The 25,374-nt window shown below is 38.4% G+C and overlaps 1 protein-coding gene across 4 annotated transcripts in view; it reads right to left on the reverse strand.

The window, feature by feature from the left end:
• Positions 1-14,569: 14,569 nt before the first annotated feature.
• Positions 14,570-25,374, reverse strand: part of KLHL8 (kelch like family member 8) — a 71,388-nt gene continuing 60,583 nt past the window's right edge. For all 4 annotated transcript variants that reach the window (XM_032632985.1, XM_032632988.1, XM_032632986.1 and 1 more), the window contains 2 exons: positions 22,018-22,219; positions 14,570-21,801 (listed from right to left, as the gene is read on the reverse strand). In XM_032632985.1, the coding sequence (XP_032488876.1) occupies positions 21,678-21,801; positions 22,018-22,219 (326 nt within the window). In that variant the 3' untranslated portion in view covers positions 14,570-21,677. The remainder of the gene's footprint in view (positions 21,802-22,017; positions 22,220-25,374) is intronic.

The following is a 25,374-nucleotide window of genomic DNA, read 5'->3' on the forward strand; positions in this document are numbered from 1 at the left end:
TTTTTTGTCACCAAACCACTTCTCCCAAAAAAGCTCTGATACCAACTGTGGATGAGCTTAACATTCTTGCCAGCTTTGCTTGCAAAATGAAAAAGTCCTTTTTTTTTTTTTGCCCGCACCTCGCAGCTTGCGGGATCTTAGTTCCCTGACCAGGGATTGAACCCTTGCCCTCGGCAGTGAAAGTGTGGAGTCCTAACCACTGGACCGCCAGGGAATTCCTGAAAAAAGTCTTATACTACCTCAATTTGCATTTCTCTGCCAACTGAAGTTAACCATTTTGCCAGATTTATTTGGCCACTTGGCATTTGGTTCTGTAGAAGGCCTTTTCCTATACTTAGCTCATTTCTGTGAGATTATATTTTGCTCCTAATTTGTAAGTTAAGAAACTTGGACTAGGTTGATGATCACACGACACTTCCCAAGTTTGTTCCACTGAGAAAAGAATCGTGAGCTGCTTACAGCATTTCCCATTTTTTCCAACGTTGCAGGCCATGATCAATCCCTGAGTTAAACTCCATTCACATCACTGACGTGGGGCCTCAGGATTTGAAGCTCCATTAATCCTTAAAACGTATTGCTTGGTCCAAGCAAATGATATTTGTCCTGGATAAATTAGAATCTATAAAATATTGGAAAGTTTTGAAACCCACAGGATGTCCAAAATGAATTTCACCATAGGTTTCTCTCTGGCCCCTGGATCTAATCTAAAATTTGATTGTACAGTCCTGAGCCTTACTTGACTACTCCTATTAATTTTCTATTTGCTTATTATTATTGTTTTTACATCTTTATTGGAGTATCATTGCTTTACAGTGGTGTGTTTCTGCTTTATAACAAAGTGAATCAGTTATACATAAACATATGTTCCCATATCTCTTCCCTCTTGCGTCTCCCTCCCTCCCACCCTGCCTATCCCACCCCTCCAGGCGGTCACAAAGCACCGAACTGCTCTCCCTGTGCTATGCGGCTGCTTCCCATTAGCTATCTATTTTACGTTTGGTAGTGTATATATGTCCATGCCACTCTCTCACTTTGTCACAGCTCACCCTTCCCCCTCCCCATATCCTCAAGTCCATTTTCTACTAGGTCTGTGTCTTTATTGCTGTCTAACCCCTAGGTTCTTCATGACATTTTTTTTTCTTAGATTCCATATATATGTGTTAGCATACGGTATTTGTCTTTCTCTTTCTGACTTACTACACTCTGTATGGCAGACTCTAGGTCCATCCACCTCATTACAAATACCTCAGTTTCGTTTCTTTTTATGGCTGAGTAATATTCCATTGTATATATGAGCCACATCTTCTTTATCCATTCATTCGATGATGGATAAAACAACTTAGGTTGTTTCCATCTCCGGGCTATTGTAAATTGAGCTGCAATGAACATTTTGGTACATGACTCTTCTTGAATTATGGTTTTCTCAGGGTATACGCCCAGTAGTGGGATTGCTGGGTCATATGGTAGTTCTATTTGTAGTGTTTTAAGGAACCTCCATACTGTTCTCCATAGTGGCTGTACCAATTCACATTCCCACCAGCAGTGCAAGAGTGTTCCCTTTTCTCCACAACCTCTCCAGCATTTATTGTTTCTAGATTTTTTGATGATGGCCATTCTGACCGGTGTGAGATGATATCTCATTGTAGTTTTGATTTGCATTTCTCTAATGATTAATGATGTTGAGCATTCTTTCATGTGTTTGTTGGCAGTCTGTATATCTTCTTTGGAGAAATGTCTATTCAGGTCTTCTGCCCATTTTTGGATTGGGTTGTTCGTTTTTTTGAGATTGAGCTGCATGAGCTGCTTGTAAATTTTGGAGATTAATCCTTTGTCAGTTGCTTCATTTGCAAATATTTTCTCCCATTCTGAGGGGTGTCTTTTGGTCTTGTTAATGGTTTCCTTTGCTGTGCAAAAGCTTTGAAGTTTCATTAGGTCTCATTTGTTTATTTTTGCTTTTATTTCCATGTCTCTAGGAGGTGGGTCAAAAAGGATCGTGCTGTGATTTATGTCATAGAGTGTTCTGCCTATGTTTTCCTCTAAGAGTTTGATAGTTTCTGGCCTTACATTTAGGTCTTTAATCCATTTTGAGCTTATTTTTGTGTATGGTGTTAGGGAGTGATCTAATCTCATACTTTTACATGTACCTGTCCAGTTTTTCCAGCACCACTTATTGAAGAGGCTGTCCTTTCTCCACTGTACATTCCTGCCTCCTTTATCAAAGATAAGGTGTCCATATGTGCGTGGGTTTATCTCTGGGCTTTCTATCCTGTTCCATTGATCTATATTTCTGTTTTTGTGCCAGTACCATACTGTCTTGATTACTGTAGCTTTGTAGTATAGTCTGAAGTCAGGGAGCCTGATTCCTCCAGCTCCGTTTTTCGTTCTAAAGATTGCTTTGGCTATTCGGGGTCTTTTGTGTTTCCATACAAATTGTGAAATTTTTTGTTTTAGTTCTGTGAAAAATGCCAGTGGTAGTTTGATAGGGATTGCATTGAATCTGTAGATTACTTTGAGTAGTAGAGTCATTTTCACAATGTTGATTCTTCCAATCCAAGAACATGGTATATCTCTCCATCTGTTTGTATCATCTTTAATTTCTTTCATCAGTGTCTTATAATTTTCTGCATACAGGTCTTTTGTCTCCTTAGGTAGGTTTATTCCCAGATATTTTATTCTTTTTGTTGCAATGGTAAATGGGAGTGTTTTCTTGATTTCACTTTCAGACTTTTCATCATTAGTGTATAGCAATGCCAGAGATTTCTGTGCGTTAATTTTGTATCCTGCTACTTTACCAAATTCGTTGATTAGCTCTAGTAGTTTTCTGGCAGCATTTTTAGGATTCTCTATGTATAGTATCATGTCATCTGCAGTGACAGCTTTACTACTTCTTTTCCGATTTGGATTCCTTTTATTTCCTTTTCTTCTCTGATTGCTGTGGCTAAAACTTCCAAAACTATGTTGAATAACAGTGGGGAGTGTGGGCAACCTTGTCTTCTTCCTGATCTTCGTGGAAATGCTTTCAGTTTTTCACCATTGAGGACGATGTTGGCTGTGGGTTTGTCATATATGGCCTTTATTATGTTGAGGAACGTTCCCTCTATGCCTACTTTCTGGAGGGTTTTCATCATAAATGGCTGTTGAATTTTGTTGAAAGCTTTCTCTGCATCTATTGAGATGACCATATGGTTTTACTCCTTCAATCTGTTAATATGGTGTATCACATTGATTGATTTGCATATATTGAAGAATCCTTCCTTGCTGGAATAAACCCCACATGATCAAGGTGTATGATTCTTTTAATGTGCTGTTGGATTCTGTTTGCTAGTATTTTGTTGAGGATTTTTGCATCTATGTTCATCAGTGATAATGTCCTGTAGTTTTCTTTCTTTGTGACCTTGTCTGGTTTTGGTATCAGGGTGATGGTGGCCTCCTAGAATGAGTTTGGGAGTGTTCCTCCCTCTGCGATATTTTGGAAGACTTTGAGAAGGATAGATGTTAGCTCTTCTCTAAATGTTTGATAGAATTCGCCTGTGAAGCCATCTGGTCCTGGGCTTTTGTTTGTTGGAAGATTTTTTAATCACAGTTTCAATTTCAGTGCTTGTGATTGGTCTGTTCATATTTTCTATTTCTTCCTGATTCAGTCTTGGCAGGTTGTATATTTCTAAGAATTTGTCCATTTCTTCTAGATTGTCCATTTTATTGGCATAGAGTTGCTTGTAATAATCTCTCATGATCTTTTGTATTTCTGCAGTGTCAGTTGTTACGTCTCCTTTGTCATTTCTAATTCTATTGATTTGAGTCTTCTCCCTTTTTTTCTTGATGAGTCTGGCTAATGGTTTATCAATTTTGTTTAGCTTCTCAAAGAACCAGCTTTTAGTTTTGTTGATCCTTGCTATTGTTTCCTCATTTCTTTTTCATGTATTTCTGATCTGATTTTTCTGATTTCTTTCCTTCTGCTAACTTTGGGGTTTTTTTTGTTCTTTCTCTGATTGCTTTAGGTGCAAGGTTAGGTTGTTTATTCGAGATGTTTCCTGTTTCTGAAGGTAGGATTGTATTGCTATAAACTTCCCTCTTAGAACTGCTTTTGCTGCATCGCATAGGTTTTGGGTCGTCGTGTCTCCATTGTCATTTGTTTCTAGGTATTTTTTAATTTCCTTTTTGATTTCTTCATTGATCACTTCGTTATTTAGTAGTGTATTGTTTAGCCTCCATGTGTTTGTATTTTTCACAGATCTTTTCCTGTAATTGATATCTAGTCTCATAGCATTGTGGTCGGAAAAGATACTTGATACAATTTCAATTTTCTTAAATTTACCAAGGCTTGATTTGTGACCCAGGATATGATCTATCCTGGAGAATGTTCCATGAACACTTGAGAAAAATGTGTATTCTGTTGTTTTTGGATGGAATGTCCTATAAATATCAATTAAGACCATCTTGTTTAATGTATCATTTAAAGTTTGTGTTTCCTTATTTATTTTCATTTTGGATGATCTGTCCATTGGTGAAAGTGGGGTGTTAAAGTCCCCTACTATGAATGTGTTACTGTCAATTTCCCCTTTTATGGCTGTTAGTATTTGCCTCATGTATTGAGGTGCTCCTATGTTGGGTGCATAAATATTTACAATTGTTATATCTTCTTCTTGGATCAATCCCTTGATCATTATGTAGTGTCCTTCTTTGTCTCTTCTAATAGTCTTTATTTTAAAGTCTATTTTGTCTGATATGAGAATTGCTACTCCAGCTTTCTTTGGTTTCCATTTGCATGGAATATCTTGTTCCATCCCCTTAGTTTCAGTCTGTATGTGTCTCTAGGTTTGAAGTGGGTCTCTCATAGATAGCATATATATGGGTCTTGTTTTTGTATCCATTCAGCCAATCTGTGTCTTTTGGTGGGAGCATTTAGTCCATTTACATTTAAGGTAATTATCGATATGTATGTTCCTGTTCCCATTTTCTTAATAGTTGTGGGTTTATTATTTGTAGGTCTTTTCCTTCTCTTGTGTTTCTTGCCTAGAGAAGTTCCTTTAGCATTTGTTGTAAAGCTGGTTTGGTGGTGCTGAACTCTGTCAGCTTTTGCTTGTCTGTAAAGGTTTTAATTTCTTCATCAAATCTGAATGAGATCCTTGCTGGGTAGGGTAATCTTGGTTGCAGGTTTTTCTCCTTAATCACTTTGAATATGTCCTGCCAGTCCCTTCTGGCTTGCAGAGTTTCTGCTGAAAGATCAGCTGTTAACCTTATGGGGATTCTCTTGTGTGTTATTGTTTTTCCCTCGCTGCTTTTAATATGTTTTCTTTGTATTTAATTTTTGACAGTTTGATTAATATGTGTCTTGGCGTATTTCTCCTTGGATCTATCCTGTATGAGACTCTCTGTGCTTCCTGGACTTGATTAACTATTTCCTTTCCCATAATAGGGAAGTTTTCAACTATAATCTCTTCAAATATTTTCTCAGTCCCTTTCTTTTTCTCTTCTTCTTCTGGAACCCCTATAATTCGAATGTTGGTGCATTTAATGTTGTCCCAGAGGTCTCTGAGACTGTCCTCAGTTCTTTTCATTCTTTTTTCTTTATTCTGCTCTTCAGTAGTGATTTTCACTATTTTATCTTCCAGGTCACTTATCTGTTCTTCTGCCTCAGTTATTCTGCTATTGATCCCTTCTAGAGGACTTTTAATTTCATTTATTGTGGTGTTCATCGTTGCTTGTTTCATCTTTAGTTCTTCTAGGTCCTTGTTAAATGTTCCTTGCATTTTGTCTATTCTATTTGCAAGATTTTGGATCATCATTCTGAATTCTTTTTCAGGTAGACTGCCTATTTCCCCTTCATTTGTTAGGTCTGGTGGGTTTTTATCCTGCTCCTTCATCTGCTGTGTGTTTTTCTGTCTTCTCATTTTGCTTATCTTACTGTGTTTGGGGTCTCCTTTTTGCAGGCTGCAGGTTCGTAGTTCCCATTGTTTTTGGTGTCTGTCCCCAGTGGCTAAAATTGGTTCAGTGGGTTGTGTGTAGGCTTCCTGGTGGAGGGGACTAGTGCCTGTGTTGTGGTGGATGAGGCTGGATCTTGTCTTTCTGGTGGGCAGGTGCACATCTGGTGGTGTGTTTTGGGGTGTCTGTGGACTTACGATTTTAGGTAGCCTCTCTGCTAATGGGTGGGGTTGTGTTCCTGTTTTCGCTAGTTGTTTGGCATAGGTTGTCCAGCACTGTAGCTTGCTGGTCGTTGAGTGAAGCTGGGTGCTGGTGTTAAGATGGAGGTCTCTGGGAGATTTTCGCTGTTTGATATTATGTGGAGCTGGGAGGTGTTTTGTGGACTAGTGTCCTGAAGTTGGCTCTCCCACCTCAGAGGCACAGCACTGACTCTTGGCTGAAGCACCAAGAGCCTTTCATCCACATGGCTCAGGATAAAAGGGAGAAAAAGTAGAAAGAAAGAAAGAGAGAGAGAGAGAGAGAAAGAGAGAGAAAGAGAGAGAGAGAGGAAGGAAGGAAAGAAAAGAAAGAAAGAAAAAGAAAGAGAGGGAGGGAGGAAAGAAAGAAAGAAATAAGATAAAATAAAGTTATTAGAAATAATTATTAAGGAAAAAAAATTTTTTTAAGAAAAAAAATGAAAACAAAAAAACGGATGGCTAGAACCCTAGAACAAATGGTGGAAGCAAAGCTATACAGACAAAATCTCACACAGAAGCATATACCTACACACTCACAAAAAGAAGAAAAGGGGAAAAAATCATAAATCTTGCTCTCAAAATCCACCTCCTCAATTTGGGATGATTCGTTGTCTATTCATGTATTCCACAGATGTGGGGTATATCAAGTTGATTGTGGAGCTTTAATCCGCTGCTTCTGAGGCTGCAGTGAGAGATTTCCTTTTCTCTTCTTTGTTCTCACAGCTCCTGGGGCTCAGCTTTGGATTTCGCCCTGCCTCTGCGTGTAGGTCACCGGAGGGCATCTGTTCTTCCTCAGACAGGACGGGGTTAAAGGAGCCGCTGATTCGGGGGCTCTGGCTCACTCAGGCCACGGGGAAGGGAGGGGCACAGAGTGCGGGGCGAGCCTGCGGCTAGAGTGCCATTGCTCCAGCCTGAGGCGCACCGTGTGCTCTCCGTGTGCTCTCCTGGGGAAGTTGTCCCTGGATCCTGGGACGCTGGCAGTGGCGGGCTGCACAGGCTCTCAGGAAGGGGGTGTGTGGATAGTGACCTGTGCTCGTACACAGGCTTCTTGGTGGTGGCAGCAGCAGCCTTAGCGTCTCTTGCCCACCTCTGTGGTCCACGCTGATAGCCGCGGCTCGCACCAGTCTCTGGAGCTCCTTTAAGCAGCGGTCTTAATCCCCTCTCCTCACGCACCAGGAAAAAACAGGGAAGAAAAAGTCTCTTGCCTCTTCAGCAGCTCCAGGCTTTTCCCCGGACTCCCTCCAGGCTAGCCGTGGCGCACTAACCCCCTGCAGGCTGTGTTCATGCCGCCAACCCCAGTCCTCTCCCTGTGCTCCGACCGAAGTCCAAGCCTCAGTTCCCAGCCCCACCCGCCCTGGCATTTGAGCAGACAAGCTTCTCGGGCTGGGTCGGCACCGATCCTCTGTGCGGGAATCTCTCCGCTTTGCCCTCCGCACCCCTGTTGCTGTGCTCTCCTCCGCGGCTCCAAAGCTTTCCCCCTCCGCCACCTGCAGTCTCCGCCCACAAAGGGGCTTCCTGGTGTGTGGAAACCTTTCCTCCACAGCTCCCTCCCCTGGTGCAGGTCCCGTCCCTATCCTTTTGTCTGTTTATTCTTTTTTCTTTTGCCCTACCCAGGTAAGTGGGGACTTCCTTGCCTTTTGGAGGTCTGAGGTCTTCTGCCCATGTTCATTAGGTGTTCTGTAGGAGTTGTTCCACGTGTAGATGTATTTCTGATGATGTATCTGTGGAGAGGAAGGTGACCTCCACGTCTTACTCTTCCGCCATCTTCCCCTCCTCTCCTGCTTATTTTAAATGAAGGTAAAAAGCAAGGGAAGACAAGGCTTCCCTGGTGGTCCAGGGATACGGGTGGTTAAGAAGTGGTTAAGAATCCACCTGTCAATGCAAGGGACACGGGTTCGAGCCCTGGTCCGGGAAGATCCCACATCCTACGGAGCAACTAATCCCGTGCGCCACAACTACTTAGCCTGTGCTCTAGAGCCTGTGAGCCACGACTACTGAAGCCTGTGCGCCAGAGCCTGTGCTCCGCAACGAGAAGGCACCGCAATGAGAAGCCCGCACATTGCAACTTAGACCCCACTCGCCGCAACTAGAGAAAGCCCGCATGCAGCAATGAAGACCCAACGCAGCCATAAATAATTAAAAATAAAAAAGCAAGGGAAGACTGACTTTTCATCCCTGTGAGAGTCACTCCATCCATTCAATAGTTTGACTGCCCTGTGCAAAGTGACATGCTTCAGAATGTATGTTGGCATAAAGCGTAAGTCAGGGTGCCCAGCTTCTGAACTGCATGTCTCTTCTCCATGCAAGTGACAGGTGACTTCAGTTCTGGTATTTTCCCATTCAAACAGCCACTGTCCCTGCCTTCAGTGGCCCTCTCTAACCTAGATGCTATTCTGAAGCCATCATTGTGGCTATACTGTTCAGACTGAGTTATTTCAAGCTTGACAGCATGGCATAGAGGACAACACTCCTCTTATGTTTCATGATACATTCCCATCCCTTTAGCACAACAGACCTAGAAAGTGAAAATATGAAGTGGAGAGGAGTGTATGTTAAGCTACGTGTGCTGTGTACTTTCCATAGTTTGTATTTTTAAAATCACCTTTCAAATTAGTCATTATCATGCTTTGCAGAACTGGATGGGCAAGCATACACACACCCTACTTACTTTATGATAGTTTTTCTGGGAAGAGTTAAACAATTCTGTTCATATACATCACCAGACTTGGTTCCAAAACACAAAGGCTGAGGATAAAAATTTGTTAAATAACAGTATCTCTGTAAGTCATTTTGTTTTGACAATGATAACATCAGATTAATCAAAATCTCCACATATTAATCATTTGAAAAACAATATTTGTTATAGCCACATTTTTAAAGTTCTGATGCATGTTTAAATTTTAATCCCCCAATATATCATGTTTATCATGAAATTGAATAAACTATGTTTCTCCTATATCTTATACCCCTTTAGCCACCCCAATTGATAACATAATTGCATTTACTGTAGAGTACAATTACTGTGTACCAAAATGTCACTCACAGATGCACAGTCTGGCCTCTCCTCTTGCCTCCATTTGACTGAAGCAGTAAACCAACCATGAGCAGGCCCATCCATCATGCTACTATTTTGTATTCAGGCATCTGTGTGTGCGCTATGTATGTATACACATATGTATGATCATTTTACAGCCATGTCAGGTGAGCAAAATGCATTGTTAGGTAAATGCATTGTGCTAAGGCATAAGAGGTTAGGGAAATTTCACATACATACATTCTCTCCACTTTTAAAAGAATGATATCCTGTTGCATTAAAGCAAAACTTGTAAGTTCTTACTTTAAACCATTAAATGTTTAGTTCTACTACCCTAATTTCCTGAAGCCACATCTTTGTTTACTTACCATCCCTTAAGTTAGTCCCTGGCTAGTTTCCTTCCTTAAGTTCAATTTCTTCACTGCTTTTAATGTGCATGGTGCTCTCATTTCAGCAGAGCCCCAGGAGCCTAGGGGCACCTGAGACCCATTCTTCTAAAATTTTACAACTCTCTACAGGCATATTTACAAAGTGTTACCTGAAAATACCAAGGAGCCACCAGACAGTCCATTTGTGTGCAATTCATTAAAAGGAATTTACATTCATTCCACCAGTAAGAATTATTTACTCCTCTGGCTCTGGTTTGAAAGGATGTGGAAAGTTTGAGTCAACAAAACTGTTTCTGGCCTTTTTCTCCCTATCTTCATAGGCATTAGCCACTCCACAGGTGTCAACCTTTATGCCAAAAGATGTGAGTATATAAAGTGGATGAGATCTGAAGCACAAAAACTTGGTGTGACTATAATGCACCTCCAGGATTAAGTAAAAGCCACAGCCGACCAACCAGGTCCTGAGGGTTATTAATAGGAGTAATTAGGAAGACTTTTTTTTTTTTTTTTTTTTTTTGCAGTACACGGGCCTCTCACTGTTGTGGCCTCTCCCGTTGCAGAGCACAGGCTCTGGACGCACAGGCTCAGCGGCCATGGCTCACGGGCCCAGCTGCTCCACGGCATGTAGGATCTTTCTGGACTGGGACACGAACCCGTGTCCCCTGCATAGGCAGTCAGACTCTCAACCACTGCGCCACCAGGGAAGCCCAGGAAAACATTTTGAACCTGGTCCTCAAATTGTACTCAGCGTGCTAAACAATATAGGCACAACATGAATGAATGTAAATTTTAACATGCTTTATTTAGGCTTGTTATAAATGCCCTTTTCCCAAGTGTAATGTGAGGAACGCACCACTAGAGAGCAGCCATTTCCTTTAGGGAGAAAATGCTATTAAAAAAAAAAAAAAACACCACCAAAAACCCCACATTGGTTTAACCACTATGAGATACCACTTCACATCCCAGAGAACTGCTATAATCAAAGAGAAAGACAACACAAAGTGCTGGAGAAGATGATGAGAAAGCAGAAACCTCATATGGTACTGATAGGAATATAATAACATAGTACAGCCCCTGTGGATAACATTTTGGTAGTTTCTTAAAAGAAACAGTAATTCCACGTGTATGAACTCACCGAAGATAAATGAAAACATATTCACATGAAGACATGTTTATGGATATTCATGGCAGCATTTTGCATAACAGCCCCAAACTGGAAGCAATTCAAATGATCAACTGGTAAATGGATAAACAAAATGTGGTATATGCATAAGATGAACTACTATTCAGTATTAAAAATGTTACAGTATGGATGAAATGAACCTCAAAAACATTATGCTAAGTGAAACAAGCAGGTGCAAAACACTATATAGAGTTTGATTTCACTTACATGACATACCCAGAAAAAGCAAAGTTATGGGCAGAAACCGTATCAATGATTACCTTGAGCAAGAGGCAGGGAGGAAAGGAGGGGAGGAGTGGAGATTAACTCCAAGAAGGGCTCATGAAAATCTTGGGAGCATGATGAAAATGAACTAAATCCGGATTATGGTGATGTTGGCACAACTCTAAGTTTACTAAATCATGGATTATAAACCCAGTGGGTCAATTTTGTATCATATGAATTATAATTCAATAAAGCTGACTCCCAAGAAAACACACTGATTCGGTACTACATTAAAACAGGGATTGAGAAATGAAACAAGTAGAAGGAGGAAAACCAGACAACTGTGTTAGAATGTAGTACAAACAGCCACTGTGTCAGTCCTGAACTCTGGTCTCCAGACAAGAATAAAGATACTTGTTTGCAGACGAATAGGGGGAAATCAGGGAATTTACGGTCAGGTAAGAACTTTATAACTTTTGGCCAAAGGCCAAAACAGAAACTTTTTTTTTTTAAACAAAAGAAAGGTTGCAAAGTTTCAGGAAGAATGCAGTTATTTTCTGAATCTACATCAGTACTTTAGTCATCTTTATGAAGGAATTTATAACATCAATGTGCTAAGGGAGTGGTATATATAAAATAACTGATACTTGAGACATTCAGAGCAAAGAGGCACCAAGTGACAGGCACAGCTATGCCAAGGAATCTTAGATTTTATGAATTATGAACTCCCAGTTTAAATTTAAGAAAAAACTTCAGGCATGACAAATACATGGGACCAAAAAGCTTCTTCTGTTAAGGTCTACAAAGATATTCAACAAATAAGTTTTACTAGAGAGATCTAGTAGTATATAAGGTAAGTAAATATCAATTAAGACAAAACTATGCCCTTTTGGGGGCTCTACAGATGGTAGTGGCAACTTTTTGCTTGTGGGGGTTATGAAAGACTACATAGTCTGAAGGGCTCTCCTATTACTGTTAGTTCTTAAATTATAAACATAATTTTAAATGCTTTACTGGATTCTCAGGAAAGCAGGGAAACCGCCGAGGCCAATATATAAGTGGGAACCTGAGCAGGAGTGTAAGTAAACAGAAAAGCCACAGTTGCCCCAAGGACAAATGCCAGTATCAGCGCTGGGAGACCACTGAACCCACAGTAAGGGGAGGAGCCAAACCTGAGCACCTCACATTAGGCCAAGAGCCAAGAAGAGAGCAAAAAATGACCCAGGGTGGACTTGCGGACCCAGGGAGGGGGAAGGGTAAGCTGGGACGAAGTGAGAGAGTAGCATGGACTTATATACACAACCAAATGTAAAATAGCTAACTAGTGGGAAGCAGCCACATAGCACAGGGAGATCAGCTCGGTGCTTTGTGACCACCTAGAGGGGTGGGATAGGGAGGGTGGGAGGGAGACGCAAGAGGGAGGAGATATGGGGATATATGTATATGTATAGCTGATTCACTTTGTTATAAAGCAGAAACTAACACAACATTGTAAAGCAATTATACTCCAATAAAGATGTTAAAAAAAAAAAAAGTCCCAGGGGCAGTTCCTGGCCTAGAGGAGCAAATGTAAAACCTCTCAGAACATGCCCAATTTGGAACCTCTGGATTTCCACAGGTTCAGTTAAGGGTACGTTTACAAAATAAAATCACCAAACAGGAAAGAATGGCACCATAAGGAAAATTTCAGAGACGATAAACAGATTTAGACCCCCAAAAGACTTCAGATACTGGATTTATCAGCCATAGGATATAGAATTAAATATGTATGAATTGCCCAAAGAAAAAGATACAAACAAAAGAAAAAGAATAAGAATCCATCAAAATTACCAAGCATATCTAAAAAAGAACAGGGCTTCCCTGGTGGCGCAGTGGTTGAGAGTCCGCCTGCCAATGCAGGGGACACGGGTTCGTGCCCCGGTCCAGGAAGATCCCACATGCCGCGGAGCGGCTGGGCTCATGAGCCATGGCCGCTGAGCCTGCACGTCCAGAGCCTGTGCTCCGCAACGGGAGAGGCCACAACAGTGAGGCCCGCATACCGCCAAAAAAAAAAAAGAACAAAGTAGGACTTTTGGAAATGAAAAACATAGCAATTAAAATTAAAAACTCAATGGTTTTTACAAAAGATTACATAGAGCCGAAGTGAAAATTAGTAAATAGGAAGAGAGTTTCAAATCCCAGAAAAAGAGGACAGAAGTAATATTCAAAGAGTCCATGAAATAAATTTTCAGATCAGAAAGATACACATCACAAATATAAGAAGCACAATGTATACTAGCAGGACAAATACAAAGACACATCTAGATACATTATAGTGAAACTACAGAACAGATGAGATCTTAAAAGCAGACGAGAAAAAGGAGATCTGTAGGAAGGAAAGACTGCAGCTGTACTGAAGTACAAAGGAAACCAGATGACAGTGGAATAACAACTTCAAAACACCAAGAGAAAACCAACTAGAATTGTATCCTAGTACAACTATCAGGAATAACAGTACATGTATTTACTGAGTGTAAACCTTAAGTGTTCTCACCACACACACAAAGGTAGGTAACTGTGAGGTAATGGATGTGTTAATTAACCTGCATAACAATATGCATATGTCAAATCATCAAAATATATACAATTTTGTCAATTACACTTCAATAAAGCTGAAAAAATTAAAAATGACAGTAAAATAAGGACATTTTTCAGATGAACCAAAACAGATTATTTAAACAGAATTTCCCTCATATAACTTCTAGAAATACATCCTTTAGCAAAAAATTAGTTCAGAAGGAATGTCTGAGATACACAAAAGAAATACGATCAAAGTAAACCCAAATAAATATTTAATAATGTTTAAATGTGGGTTGGGAAATAACTGAAATACTGAACAAAGGTTGGAAAGAAAGGTGATGAATTTTAGTGTTCTAAGGTCCTCATTGTTCAGAAAGACATTAAACACACTGATTAACTTTAGATTGTTAACTATGCCATAAAAATTCCAAGGTTAACCACTAAAAGAAGGAGGTGGAGGGGAAACACAAAAAACCTTCATTTAAAAAAAGTTCCTGGACAACTGTGGTAAAATTTCTGACCAGTTAATCCTCACCCCTCCAAAAACATAAACCAGCCAGGGTAAGTAGGATAACAAAAATTTTGAAACAATATCCTAATCAAACTAGGTGTTTCAGGAACCCCACAATTTGAGCAGATATAAGACCTGCACAATATTAATAACTGAGCAGGGGGGAAGCAAGCAGTATGTGAATCACAAGAGAGCCAAAGGCACTCAACTGAGATATTTGGAGGACCAACTCCAGAACAGCACTGAAACTGGAAGGTGTTTTTGCCTTCTCCAATAGCAAGAGAGAACAAAGGGTCTGAGGCAGGTCTGAAATGGCTGGGCCTTGTGAACTCTTCAAAACTAACCAATACAAGTTCCAGTCCAGGATAAAGCCCCTACGAACAGACAGAATCAAATACATACCTGAAAGTACACTACTTAAAAACAAAACGTTCAATTTTTTAAAATTAGCATAAATGTACATCAGAAAACCTCAACATACACACACACACACACACACACACACACACACAGAAAACTAATCACAATATGGAATGGCAACACACTTCTATTGATAGCTCAAACACGCAAAAAAAAAAAACAAAACAGCAATATGTAGAAGACTGAGAACACAATTAGCTAGTTTGATATGATGTACAAATACAGAAACTGCATTACAACATTAGTCAGGCTTTTCAAGAATACACAAATAATAAATTTTAACATAACAGGCAATAAAACAAATCTCAATACATTTCCATGAAGTGGAGTCCAATAGATCATGGTCAGACCAAAGTAAAGAAAAAAACATACTTGGTAATTTTAAAATATACTTCTAAACTCACAGATCAAAAGAAAACATGGAACAAACATTTACAAAATGTTTAGAAGTGAACATTAATAAAAACAGTACAAATAAAACTTGTGGGATCCAGCAAATGATATTTTAAAAAGTAAATCTTACCAAAATGGACTTAAAACAAAAATCCTAAAAGGTCATATAACCAATAAGATATTGAATTGGTAGTTAATTTTTCCTCAAAAGGTGGTAGGTTCAGGTGGTTTTACAAGTAAGTTCTATTAAATATTTGAGAAATGGATTATTTCAATGTTAAATAATTCAGAGAATAGAAAAGAGAGAATACTTTGTAATTCATCCTATGTGTCACTCAGCTCTTGGTTAGACAGACTGATGAATGGAATAGAATAGAAAGTCCCAGATGTTTACTTACATGGAAATTGGCCATGTAGATAAAGTTCAGAGGTAAGCATGGATTAGTCACTAAACAGTGTGAAGAAAACTGGCTATCCACACAGTAAAAAAATAAATTTTTTCTCTCTCACACATACACAAATCAATTCCAGGTGGACTAAAGACTATATATGAGATTTTCTTTCAGAAGAGACAATAAATTTCTTAAGACACAAAAAAGAACATGTGAATACATTAAAGTTAAGAAGTTTTCTTTATCAAAAAACAAAGTGAAGGGCTTCCCTGGTGGCGCAGTGGTTGAGGGTCCACCTGCCGATGCAAGGGACATGGCTTTGTGCCCCGGTCTGGGAAGATCCCACACGCCGCGGAGCGGCTGGGCCCGTGGGCCATGGCCGCTGAGCCTGCGTGTCCGGAGCCTGTGCTCCGCAACGGGAGAGGCCACAGCAGTGAGGCCCACGTACCGCAAAAAAACAAAAACAAAAACATAAACAAAGTGAAAAGCCATAAACCAGAAGATATGTGCAATAAAAATAAATGGAAGTATTAGTATCCTATTATGAAGAACTCATGTAAATGAGAAAAAAATAGATAAACTGGAAAAAGGACATCAAGAAGCATTTCACAGGAGAAACTGGAAAGACTAATAACCATGGAAACATGTTCAGCTCAACAATCAAGAAAATGCAAATTAAAGCCACAATAAAATATCATCTTACACCTAACAGATTGGTAAGAATCAGGTCTTACAATAGAAAGTAAATAATAAACTATAATGTAAACTCACACAACCATTTTGGAAAATAATTTCACATTACCTTATAAAACTGTTATGAAGCTGATCAAGCATATGTCTTAAAACCAACTCTGCTTTTAGGTTTATACTCTAAAGAAACTTGCACATGTGTACCAAGAAACTGTATACAAGTGTTCATTTTAGCACTGTAAAAGCAAAAATATGGAAAACTATACCCAACATAAATTATAAAAATGAACCTGCTGAATGAAAACATCAAATTACTAAGACTACATACAGAATACTATATTTTATAAAGCTTACCAACAAAAGTAAACAATGTGTAGCTTTGGTATATTTGTATAAAAACAAAAGAAAAAAAGCAAAGGAATGAATGATTGGTTCAGGACAGTACTCACCTCTGGGGAGAAGGGGAGGCTGGGGACTGGAATAGAGAAGGAACTCAAAAGCAGAGTCAATACTACCAGAAATGTTCTAGTTCTTAATTAGGGAGTGAATACATAGGTGTTTTATTACTGTGCTTAATAACTTCAATGTTACATATATTTTTGTATATGTATCAAATATTACATACAGAAATACAGTGATCAGTGGTTACCAGAGGCAATGTAGCGAGTGGGAGAAATAGGTTAAGGGGGTCAAAAGGTACAAATTTCCAGTTATAAAATAAATAAGTCCTGGGGATGTAACATACACCATTGTGACTATAGTTAATAGAACTGTATTGCATATCTGAAAGTGCTAAGAGAGTAGATCTTAAAACTCATCACAAGAAAAAAAACTAACTATGTGTAATGATAGATTCTTGTGGTGACCATTTCACAATACATACATGTATTGAATCGTTGCGCACCTAAAACTTATGTCAATTATATCTCAATAAATGGAAAGTGACCAAAAAAGAGAAATGGTGACCCTAAATACTTTCATACTGCTATGAAGAAACTATGAAAAAGAAAATCATCTTTCCTTCAATATATATCTACAGATATTTGAGAAAGCAGAGGCATAGGTGGTTAGGTAAAACAGTGGAATTTTTCAGTCACAAAGAATATTGGTCGACCAGTGATTAGTTGTGGATCTTGGGCAAGTTATTGTATTTGAATCTAATCTTTAACTCTCTGGTGGTCCAGCGGTCAGGACTCCATGCTTCCACTACAGGGGGCACGGGTTCAAACCCTAATCAGGGAACTAAGATCCCGCATGCTGTGGGGCTTGGGACTGTAAAGATTAAAAGATTATTATAAAGTGACTGATGGGACTTTCCTGGTGGCACAGTGGTTAAGAATCCGCCTGCCAATGCAGGGGACACGGGTTTGAGCCCTGGTCCGGGAAGATCCTACATGCCGTGGAGCAACTAAGCCCATGTGCCACAACTACTGAAGCCCGCTCGCCTAGAGCCCGTGCTCCTCAACAAGAGAAGCCACTGCAACGAGAAGCCGCTGCTCACCAGAACTAGAGAAAGCCTGCACACAGCAATAAAGACCCAACAAAGCCATTAATCAATCAATCAATCAATCGACTGGTGAAGACTATAAACAAATTGTAGTTATTAATACTCCCCATGACTACTACCCAAATTTAAGAAACTCCTTATGGTTCAGATGGACTAAATTCAGCCACAACCAATAAGATAATGGAAAAATGACTTGTTAAAACAAAAACCACCAGAATTTTTGCATTTAAATAGTTTCCTTTCAAAGACCCCCCCCCCTTTTTTTTCATACTTATGACTCATGTATTTTGCAACTAGAAGTCTGTACCTCATAATCTCCCTCACCTATTTCTCTCCCCTCTCCCTCCTCCTCTCTGGCAACCACCTGTTTATTCTCTGTATCTATAACTCTGTTTCTGTTATGTTCATGCGTTTTGTTTTTTTTAGATTCCACATATAACTGAAATCATACAGTATTTGACTTTCTAAAGATGATATAGACTTCTTTCACTGAAGTTACTATTGCTCAGGGTAATTTTAGAAATCTTCCATTGGAACTGTTTACTTTTGAAAAATTTTTTTCCAGTAGAGGAAAACCTAATTCTTTGAGGGTAGATTTAACCTGTGATAGTCATAAAATATTTTGAATCAAGTCTGATGAATAAAGTACATAGGGCCATTATTAAGATTCTGGTCCAAATTAACATATAACTACGATGAGACTAATTCTCTTGGATGACTTACAAATGGATGTTCAGGTTGTTTTCAAAGAGAAGTTTCAGAAAAGTTTTTAGCAATGGCAAGTAGAAAAACATAATTATAGCTTCATGAGGTTACTAATTGGAAGGACAACATCTTAATGCATAAAGAATCTTATTTCTATATAGTACAAGTCTACAATTGCTGAAGAGACAATTGCTCAAATCAGTTGCCTTTAACCTTTAATTTTTGTACAGGTTAACAAAAATCTTCCTATTTTCAGTTAAGCATAAAGATCTTTTCTTTGAGGAGAAAAATATTCCAGCAACTACTAAATCAATTTTGTATTTGAAGGATCAAGAATAAACAATTACATAGTTTTGAAAAGATTCTATAAAAGCAATCAAACAATGAAAAGCAAAGTTATGAACACTACATAGGAAGAAGTTCCCATTTATAATAGGTACATGCAACATATTTTGAATCAATAAATAGCAACTTTCTGATCTCAGTACTTGGTAGTATATATGATAATTTATTATTTTGATTTGCTGGAATACTACTACACTAACACATGGTTTTAAGAAAATATTATAGAGAAGTTTTATTGCCACTTGTTTACTCCACATAAAGGAGTAAAAGAGACAGAGTCAATGACACCCCAATATAATTTCTTTAGAAGTCTGATACGAGAAACCACAGAAAACATTCTTAACCAATAAGACATGAATTAGATTCTAAATGCATTTTCTGATATAAGACATGGAGAAAAAAGGAACAAAACTCTCAAGTGTACCATTTGCAAGAGTAGTTTCTGCAATTTCAACAATCTCTTATCTACGCATTTAACAGCACTGTAAGTTTGAAATGCTTTTAGGAATTAAGAGAATGAATAATACTCCTTAGAGTACAGTTTATTCAAACATTTAAAAATAAATTAGTTACACAGAATATAGTGAGATTAGTCAAAAACAGTATCAAGTAATTTGTTTTTAAAGTGGCAGTACAACACAGTAAAAGCAGTGGCTTTAATAACTATTCGGGAGACTCACACAGAAGCAACTAGAAATACTTTTCAAAGAAATATGCAAATTTTTACTTTTTCTTTTTTCCATTTATAATTTAGAATTTTAGCTCTACTTTGTCTTTTTGGTAGGTGATCTTAACATCTGAGGTTAAAGGAACAGGCCTCACAATTAAGTAGCCATCTTCTCTGAATATTTCATCCTTCTGTTCCTGTGAATATAATCACCTTTCAGTTGCATGATTCCTTCAGCCTGATTCACATTTCATATCTCAAAGAATATGTTTCTAATAAAGAGACTGTGCATATTGACTCTACTATTAATCTTTTCATACCATTGTCAGGTCCTTCAAGGCTGTGCTTCTGACTACCCACACATGATGTAACAGCCAGCCACATGTTCCATTTACTTCACTTTACTTCCCTTATGAGTAGTTCATATTTTATGGGTAGCTAGGGTACCAACTTAGTAATGTTAGATGACTACTGTATAGATAAAACCAGTAATGGAAATGTAACACCTTCATGTTCCTAAATGCTATACACATGACAAAGGCAGAAATATGTTAAAGAAAAAAACATTTTAAATAATCTTAGAAAGAATAAAAGATCCCCTCCCCCACAAAAATACATGTAACACACTAGTAACCAAACCTAGACAAGCATTATAATGAAAGAACTCCATTAGACATAAGAAATAGCTGAAGCCAGGTTTTGAGCCTTATTCTCCACATCCAGCCAGTTGTAGCCAGTCCACTGAGTGCTACGGAGTTAAATGCTTTTGGGATTGACTGAAATACGGTTATAATTGTACAAGAGAACACTGGTTCAGATCCAGCAATGACTTATGGACTTGCCCACAGGCTGACAGCAAAAAATTGGGACATTTAAATCTGCTTCATGATAGACCTTTATCTGTTAGCTGAGCCCACTTACAATTTTTTCTTCTTATTTTTTTGATCTAATATATCCAAGGCACTGGCTTTTGGAATGTGGCCTTCTGCCTTACTGTACTGACAAGCCTAGGTTGCCATTTAATAAGGACCATCACAGCTACTAGCAATGAGCTTCAGGGCTGGACAGATGGAGTAGTGTTCTTCACTGCCCCAGCTTCCTTGTGAACAAGATGACGGACAGCAGTAAACTATACTAAATTCCAAGGCATGACTAAAGGAAAATTTAGGAAGGCCTAAAAGAGAGGTACCAAACTTGCACTGCAAATACAAAATATAATATTTTAATATTCTTCATAAATATTTATAAAAATATACACATATAACAAGCCACTTTATAATGCTGCTAAAACCATGAAGAGCTGTTAGATCAGTAGACATATCAATATCCTGGGCTTTAAAGTAATGAAATATTTTCAATTAAAGTTCAATAAATATACTGGAGAGAATTAAATATAACAGGAAAAACAGTTTCAATCTTTCTGTTTTTACAATATCTTTTATTGGTAATGATGGACTTGAAGTATTCAACAGTTCAACTACAATCTATAAAGGGTTTTTGTAAAAATGCATTCATTTACTGAAAATAAATAAATCCAGACTCTGTACAGTTTAGAAAAACTATAATGGTGGCAAATAGCAAAATAGAAAGATAATAAATCTTGGGTTCAAAATGAAATGACTAAATCAAAGAAGAGTGTTAAACATATTTCGGGAGTCTCCTCATTAGGAAGTCATATAATGGACACCATTCCCTCTCAAGGCTCTCAAATGGGCACTAGAATAATGTCGACTTTAAAGCCTTCTCCTCTAATATCCCCTCTGGTTCAATTTTTGATTATGAAACAAATCCTTTCGGCATGCAATGAAAAAATAAAACTGCAGATTCGTTCAGAGGGAATTAGTTCAGTTAGATCTTTTGGTGTCCTAACAATTCAAACTGAAATTAAGGGCTTCCCACAGCATTCCTATAAGCTTCTGAAAACACAACTAAAGGGCACTCAGAAAGATGAAACATTTTTCCTATTTCTGTAAATATCCAAGGAATTGAAAACTCAACACCTAGAAAAAGCAAGGCATAAATTCATCAGCACCAAGTAGAAAAGATCTTCAAATGGAGCAGGTCTGTTATGTGTCCTGATATCCTTGTGTTGATGAATAGGTTCCAATCTCCCCTCTAGGAAAAATCCACTGCCTAAGGTTAACACCTTTAGGCAAAAGGTAAAAGCTCAGCAAATGACTTCATTTTACATTTTGATTCATACACACTTTTTAAAAAAAGGAATTTCAAGGTTTTGGCACTCCTTTAAACACATTTTTTTTGGAGGAGATACGGTTTCAGGTTAGAGGGTTAGAGTGTCTTCCTTCCCTACTTCATTATTTGTTAAAGTGGGAAGTATGAACTTTATTACTAGTAGTTTCAGCTACCATTTCAAAAGTTGCACTTAGTCACAATACAACAGTTTACATTTAAATGAGACTCTAGTAGTAGTTAAAACTGTTCAAAGGTGGCCATTACAAAATACTGGTAGTCTTTCTTGCCTATCAGATGTTATTAAATTGTTGGTGGCTGGAGTTCAAGTCACATACAGTCAACCACATTACTGGATCCATGACCTACATCTCGAATTTGGCTAGTTAAACAGGCACACACAGCTACACCTGCTCCAGCTCTGCAGTGAGACACAGATCCAACAAGCTCCCACCTGAAAAGATAGAGGAGAAAGGATGTTATCTTAAAACAAATCATGATTTACTTTACTCAAAAGACAAAACAAAAAAATCCCTATCATGGGACTGGTTTTGAAAGATAGTAAGCTATCCCCAAAGTTTTCTATTAACTACATGTAGCAGCATTTTAGCACTCCGGAATAATCTGTTACTGGAAGATCCCATTAAAGTGTAAAGGAAATAAAAATTACCTATTCAGCACTGGATCAAATGCTTCTACTGTATTTAAGTATGCATTGCCATTATGACCACCAACTGCAAAGATTTTGCCCATCACTGTTGCGATCCCCACTCCACCCCTGGGAGTGGTAAGGGCTGCTACATAATCCCACTTGTTGCTTCGAGGATCATACCGCTCAACTGAACTCAGAGGAGAATTATCATCAAAACCACCTATATAGAGAAAGATTTTTAAAATAGCATTATGTTTCATAGAAATTAACCATTAAATTTCAATTCAATAGCTTCTACAAACCAATCTTTTCAAAACATTTTAGAAAAGCCCAACATCTATCACTACTACCAACTCCTATTATACATATACTACAATTCAAGATAATTTAAATAGTATTTTCTTCAATATTAGGATTAAAAATCTTAAAGTGAGAAAAACTAAAGTCCCTATATTTAAGCAGATAATTTAGGAGGAAAAAAACCCATGGACATTCATATAATTTTCCCTTAGCTTCCTAGAGGCAAGCAAGAAAGTACTAAGATTCCTTCTCTTTGTGTGTACATGTATATATTAGATTTTTAAACAGTAAGAAGGCTTGAGAAGAGAATAAACTACACTAAGTCACTTGACTCATTTAGATATGTCAAAGTTTTCCAACTGTTTCTCTTAGTACTATAATCGTAATCATAATTACAGAGATGGTGGACTATGACTGAATTCTTACCAATTTTTGCCAAAACTACATCTTCATGCTCCCTATTCTAGATGCCGACAGTCCTCTCTATATATCATCTTAACAATGTTACTTATTATGTTCCTGATTGTTAAACACAGAGACTGCTATTTTAACAGTGCTCTTTCCTTTAAAAATATATGTGTCTCTTTTTAGGCTCCACCTCAGTCTACATGGGTAATAGGTCTCCCTGATGACTAAGCCTATTTTCCTGAGGACAGAAGTGTTGGTATTATGACAGTCTATTTAGAAACAAGGTCAGGTTAAAAAAAAAATCAACAAAGTTAACTTCTCTAATGGGTTTAATTTTATTAAATCAACTGAGGTAAAATTCACTGATCGGGAGTTCCCTGGTGGTGCAGTGGTTAAGAATCCGCCTGCCAATGCAGGGGACACAGGTTCGAGCCCTGGTCTGGGAAGAACCCACATGCCGTGGAGCAACTAAGCCCATGAGTCACAACTTCTGAGCCTGCACTCTAGAGCCCGCAAGCCGCAACTACTGCTGAGCCCATGCACCACAACTACTGAAGCCCATGTGCCTAGAGCCTGTGCTCCACAAGAAAAGAAGCCACAGCACTGAGAAGCCCACGCACCACAACAAAGAGTAGCCCCCGCTAGACACACTAGCGAAAGCCCGCGCACAGCAACAAAGAATCAACGCAGCCAAGAATTAATTAATTAAAAAATAAAATTCACTGATCTTAGTTCATAATTCAGTGACTTTTAACAAATGTAATAGTGTTATCACCACCACAACCATGATAAAAAACATTTTTTCACTATAACAAAGGCTCTACTTTTAATTATTGCTAATGCTAATGTAGAAGAGATTAAGTGTTTAATACAGGGTAGTTATATTTTTCACGGCCCTCTTTTTCATGGGCTCCCTATCATTTCCCTAGTTAATGCATATAAATTTCGAACAAAGAACTCAAAGCAGAGGAACAGAAAAGGGAGGATGCAATTAGCTTCCTGTACATACAGTTACCTTCAAAGTTTTCTTGTTCAAATCAGTTGTACCTGTTTTAAGTAGAACTTGAATGACCAAGAGGGTTATTTTAAGGTTCTACCTGAGTCAGTCTTATTTTTACCATGTCTGTTCTACTATAAGTGCCCAGAAGATTTAACAAGTAACAGCAACAATGATACGCCTGTTGAGATATAACATATGTCAATGCCTGTGCTAGATAGGGAGCTGAGAGAGGTAGCAATGGTGTAGTGTAAGAACTCTGGGTTCTCACAGACCCTCTTCAAATTCCAGCCTTGTCAACTTATTTAGGCCTGTGACTATATTATTCACTCTCTCAGTCTCTCACTACCTCAAAGAGCTGCTGTGATGATCGGGCTAGACTGAAAAGGTAAAAAATTATGTTATTTCTCTTCTTTAATACACATAAGCACTGAAATACTCAGTATTACTTCTATTACTTGTAGATGTTTAAGTGCTAACAATATCCCACTCTCTTATCAAGAACTCTTTTAATTTTTTTTTTTAACATCTTTATTGGAGTATAATTGCTTTACAATGGTGTGTTAGTTTCTGCTTTATAACAAAGTGAATCAGTTATACATATGCATATGTTCCCATATCTCTTCCCTCTTGGATCTCCCTCCCTCCCACCCTCCCTATCCCACCCCTCCAGGTGGTCACAAAGCACCGAGCTGATCTCCCTGTGCTATGTGGCTACTTCCCACTAGCTAGCTATTTTATGTTTGGTAGTGTATATATGCCCATGCCACACTTGAGCTCACTTTGTCACAGCTTACCCTTCCCCCTCCCCGTATCAAGTCCATTCTCTAGTAGGTCTGTGCCTTTATTCCCGTCTTGACCCTAGGTTCTTCATGACCTTTTTTATTTTTTTCCTTAGATTCCATATATGTGTGTTAGCATACGGTATTTCTTTTTCTCTGACTTACTTCACTCTGTATGACAGACTCTAGGTCCATCTACCTCACTACAAATAACTCAATTTCGTTTGTTTTTATGGCTGGGTAATATTCCATTGTATATATGTGCCACATCTTCTTTATCCATTCATCTGTTGATGGACACTTAGGTTGCTTCCATGTCCTGGCTATTTTAAATAGAGCTGCAATGAACACTGTGGTACATGATTCTTTTTGAATTATGGTTTTCTCAGGGTATACGCCCAGTAGTGGGATTGCTGGGTCATATGGTAGTTCTTTTTTTAGTTCTTTAAGGAAACTCCATACTGTTCTCCATAGTGGCTGTATCAATTTACATTCCCACCAACAGTGTATGAGGGTTCCCTTTTCTCCACACCCTCTCCAGCATTTATTGTTTCTAGATGTTTTGATGATGGCCATTCTGACCAGCGTGAGACGATATCTCATTGTAGTTTTGATTTGCATTTCTCTAATGATTAATGACATTGAGCATTCTTTCATGTGTTTGCTGGCAATCTGTATATCTTCTTTGGAGAAATGTCTATTCAGGTCTTCTGCCCATTTTTTGATTGGGTTGTTCGTTTTTTTGAGATTGAGCTGCATGAGCTGCTTGTAAATTTTGGAGATTAATCCTTTGTCAGTTGCTTCATTTGCAAATATTTTCTCCCATTCTGAGGGGTGTCTTTTGGTCTTGTTTATGGTTTCCTTTGCTGTGCAAAAGCTTTAAAGTTT

This window comes from Phocoena sinus, chromosome 5 (genome assembly GCF_008692025.1).
Source record: "Phocoena sinus isolate mPhoSin1 chromosome 5, mPhoSin1.pri, whole genome shotgun sequence".
Lineage (NCBI taxonomy): Eukaryota > Metazoa > Chordata > Mammalia > Artiodactyla > Phocoenidae > Phocoena > Phocoena sinus.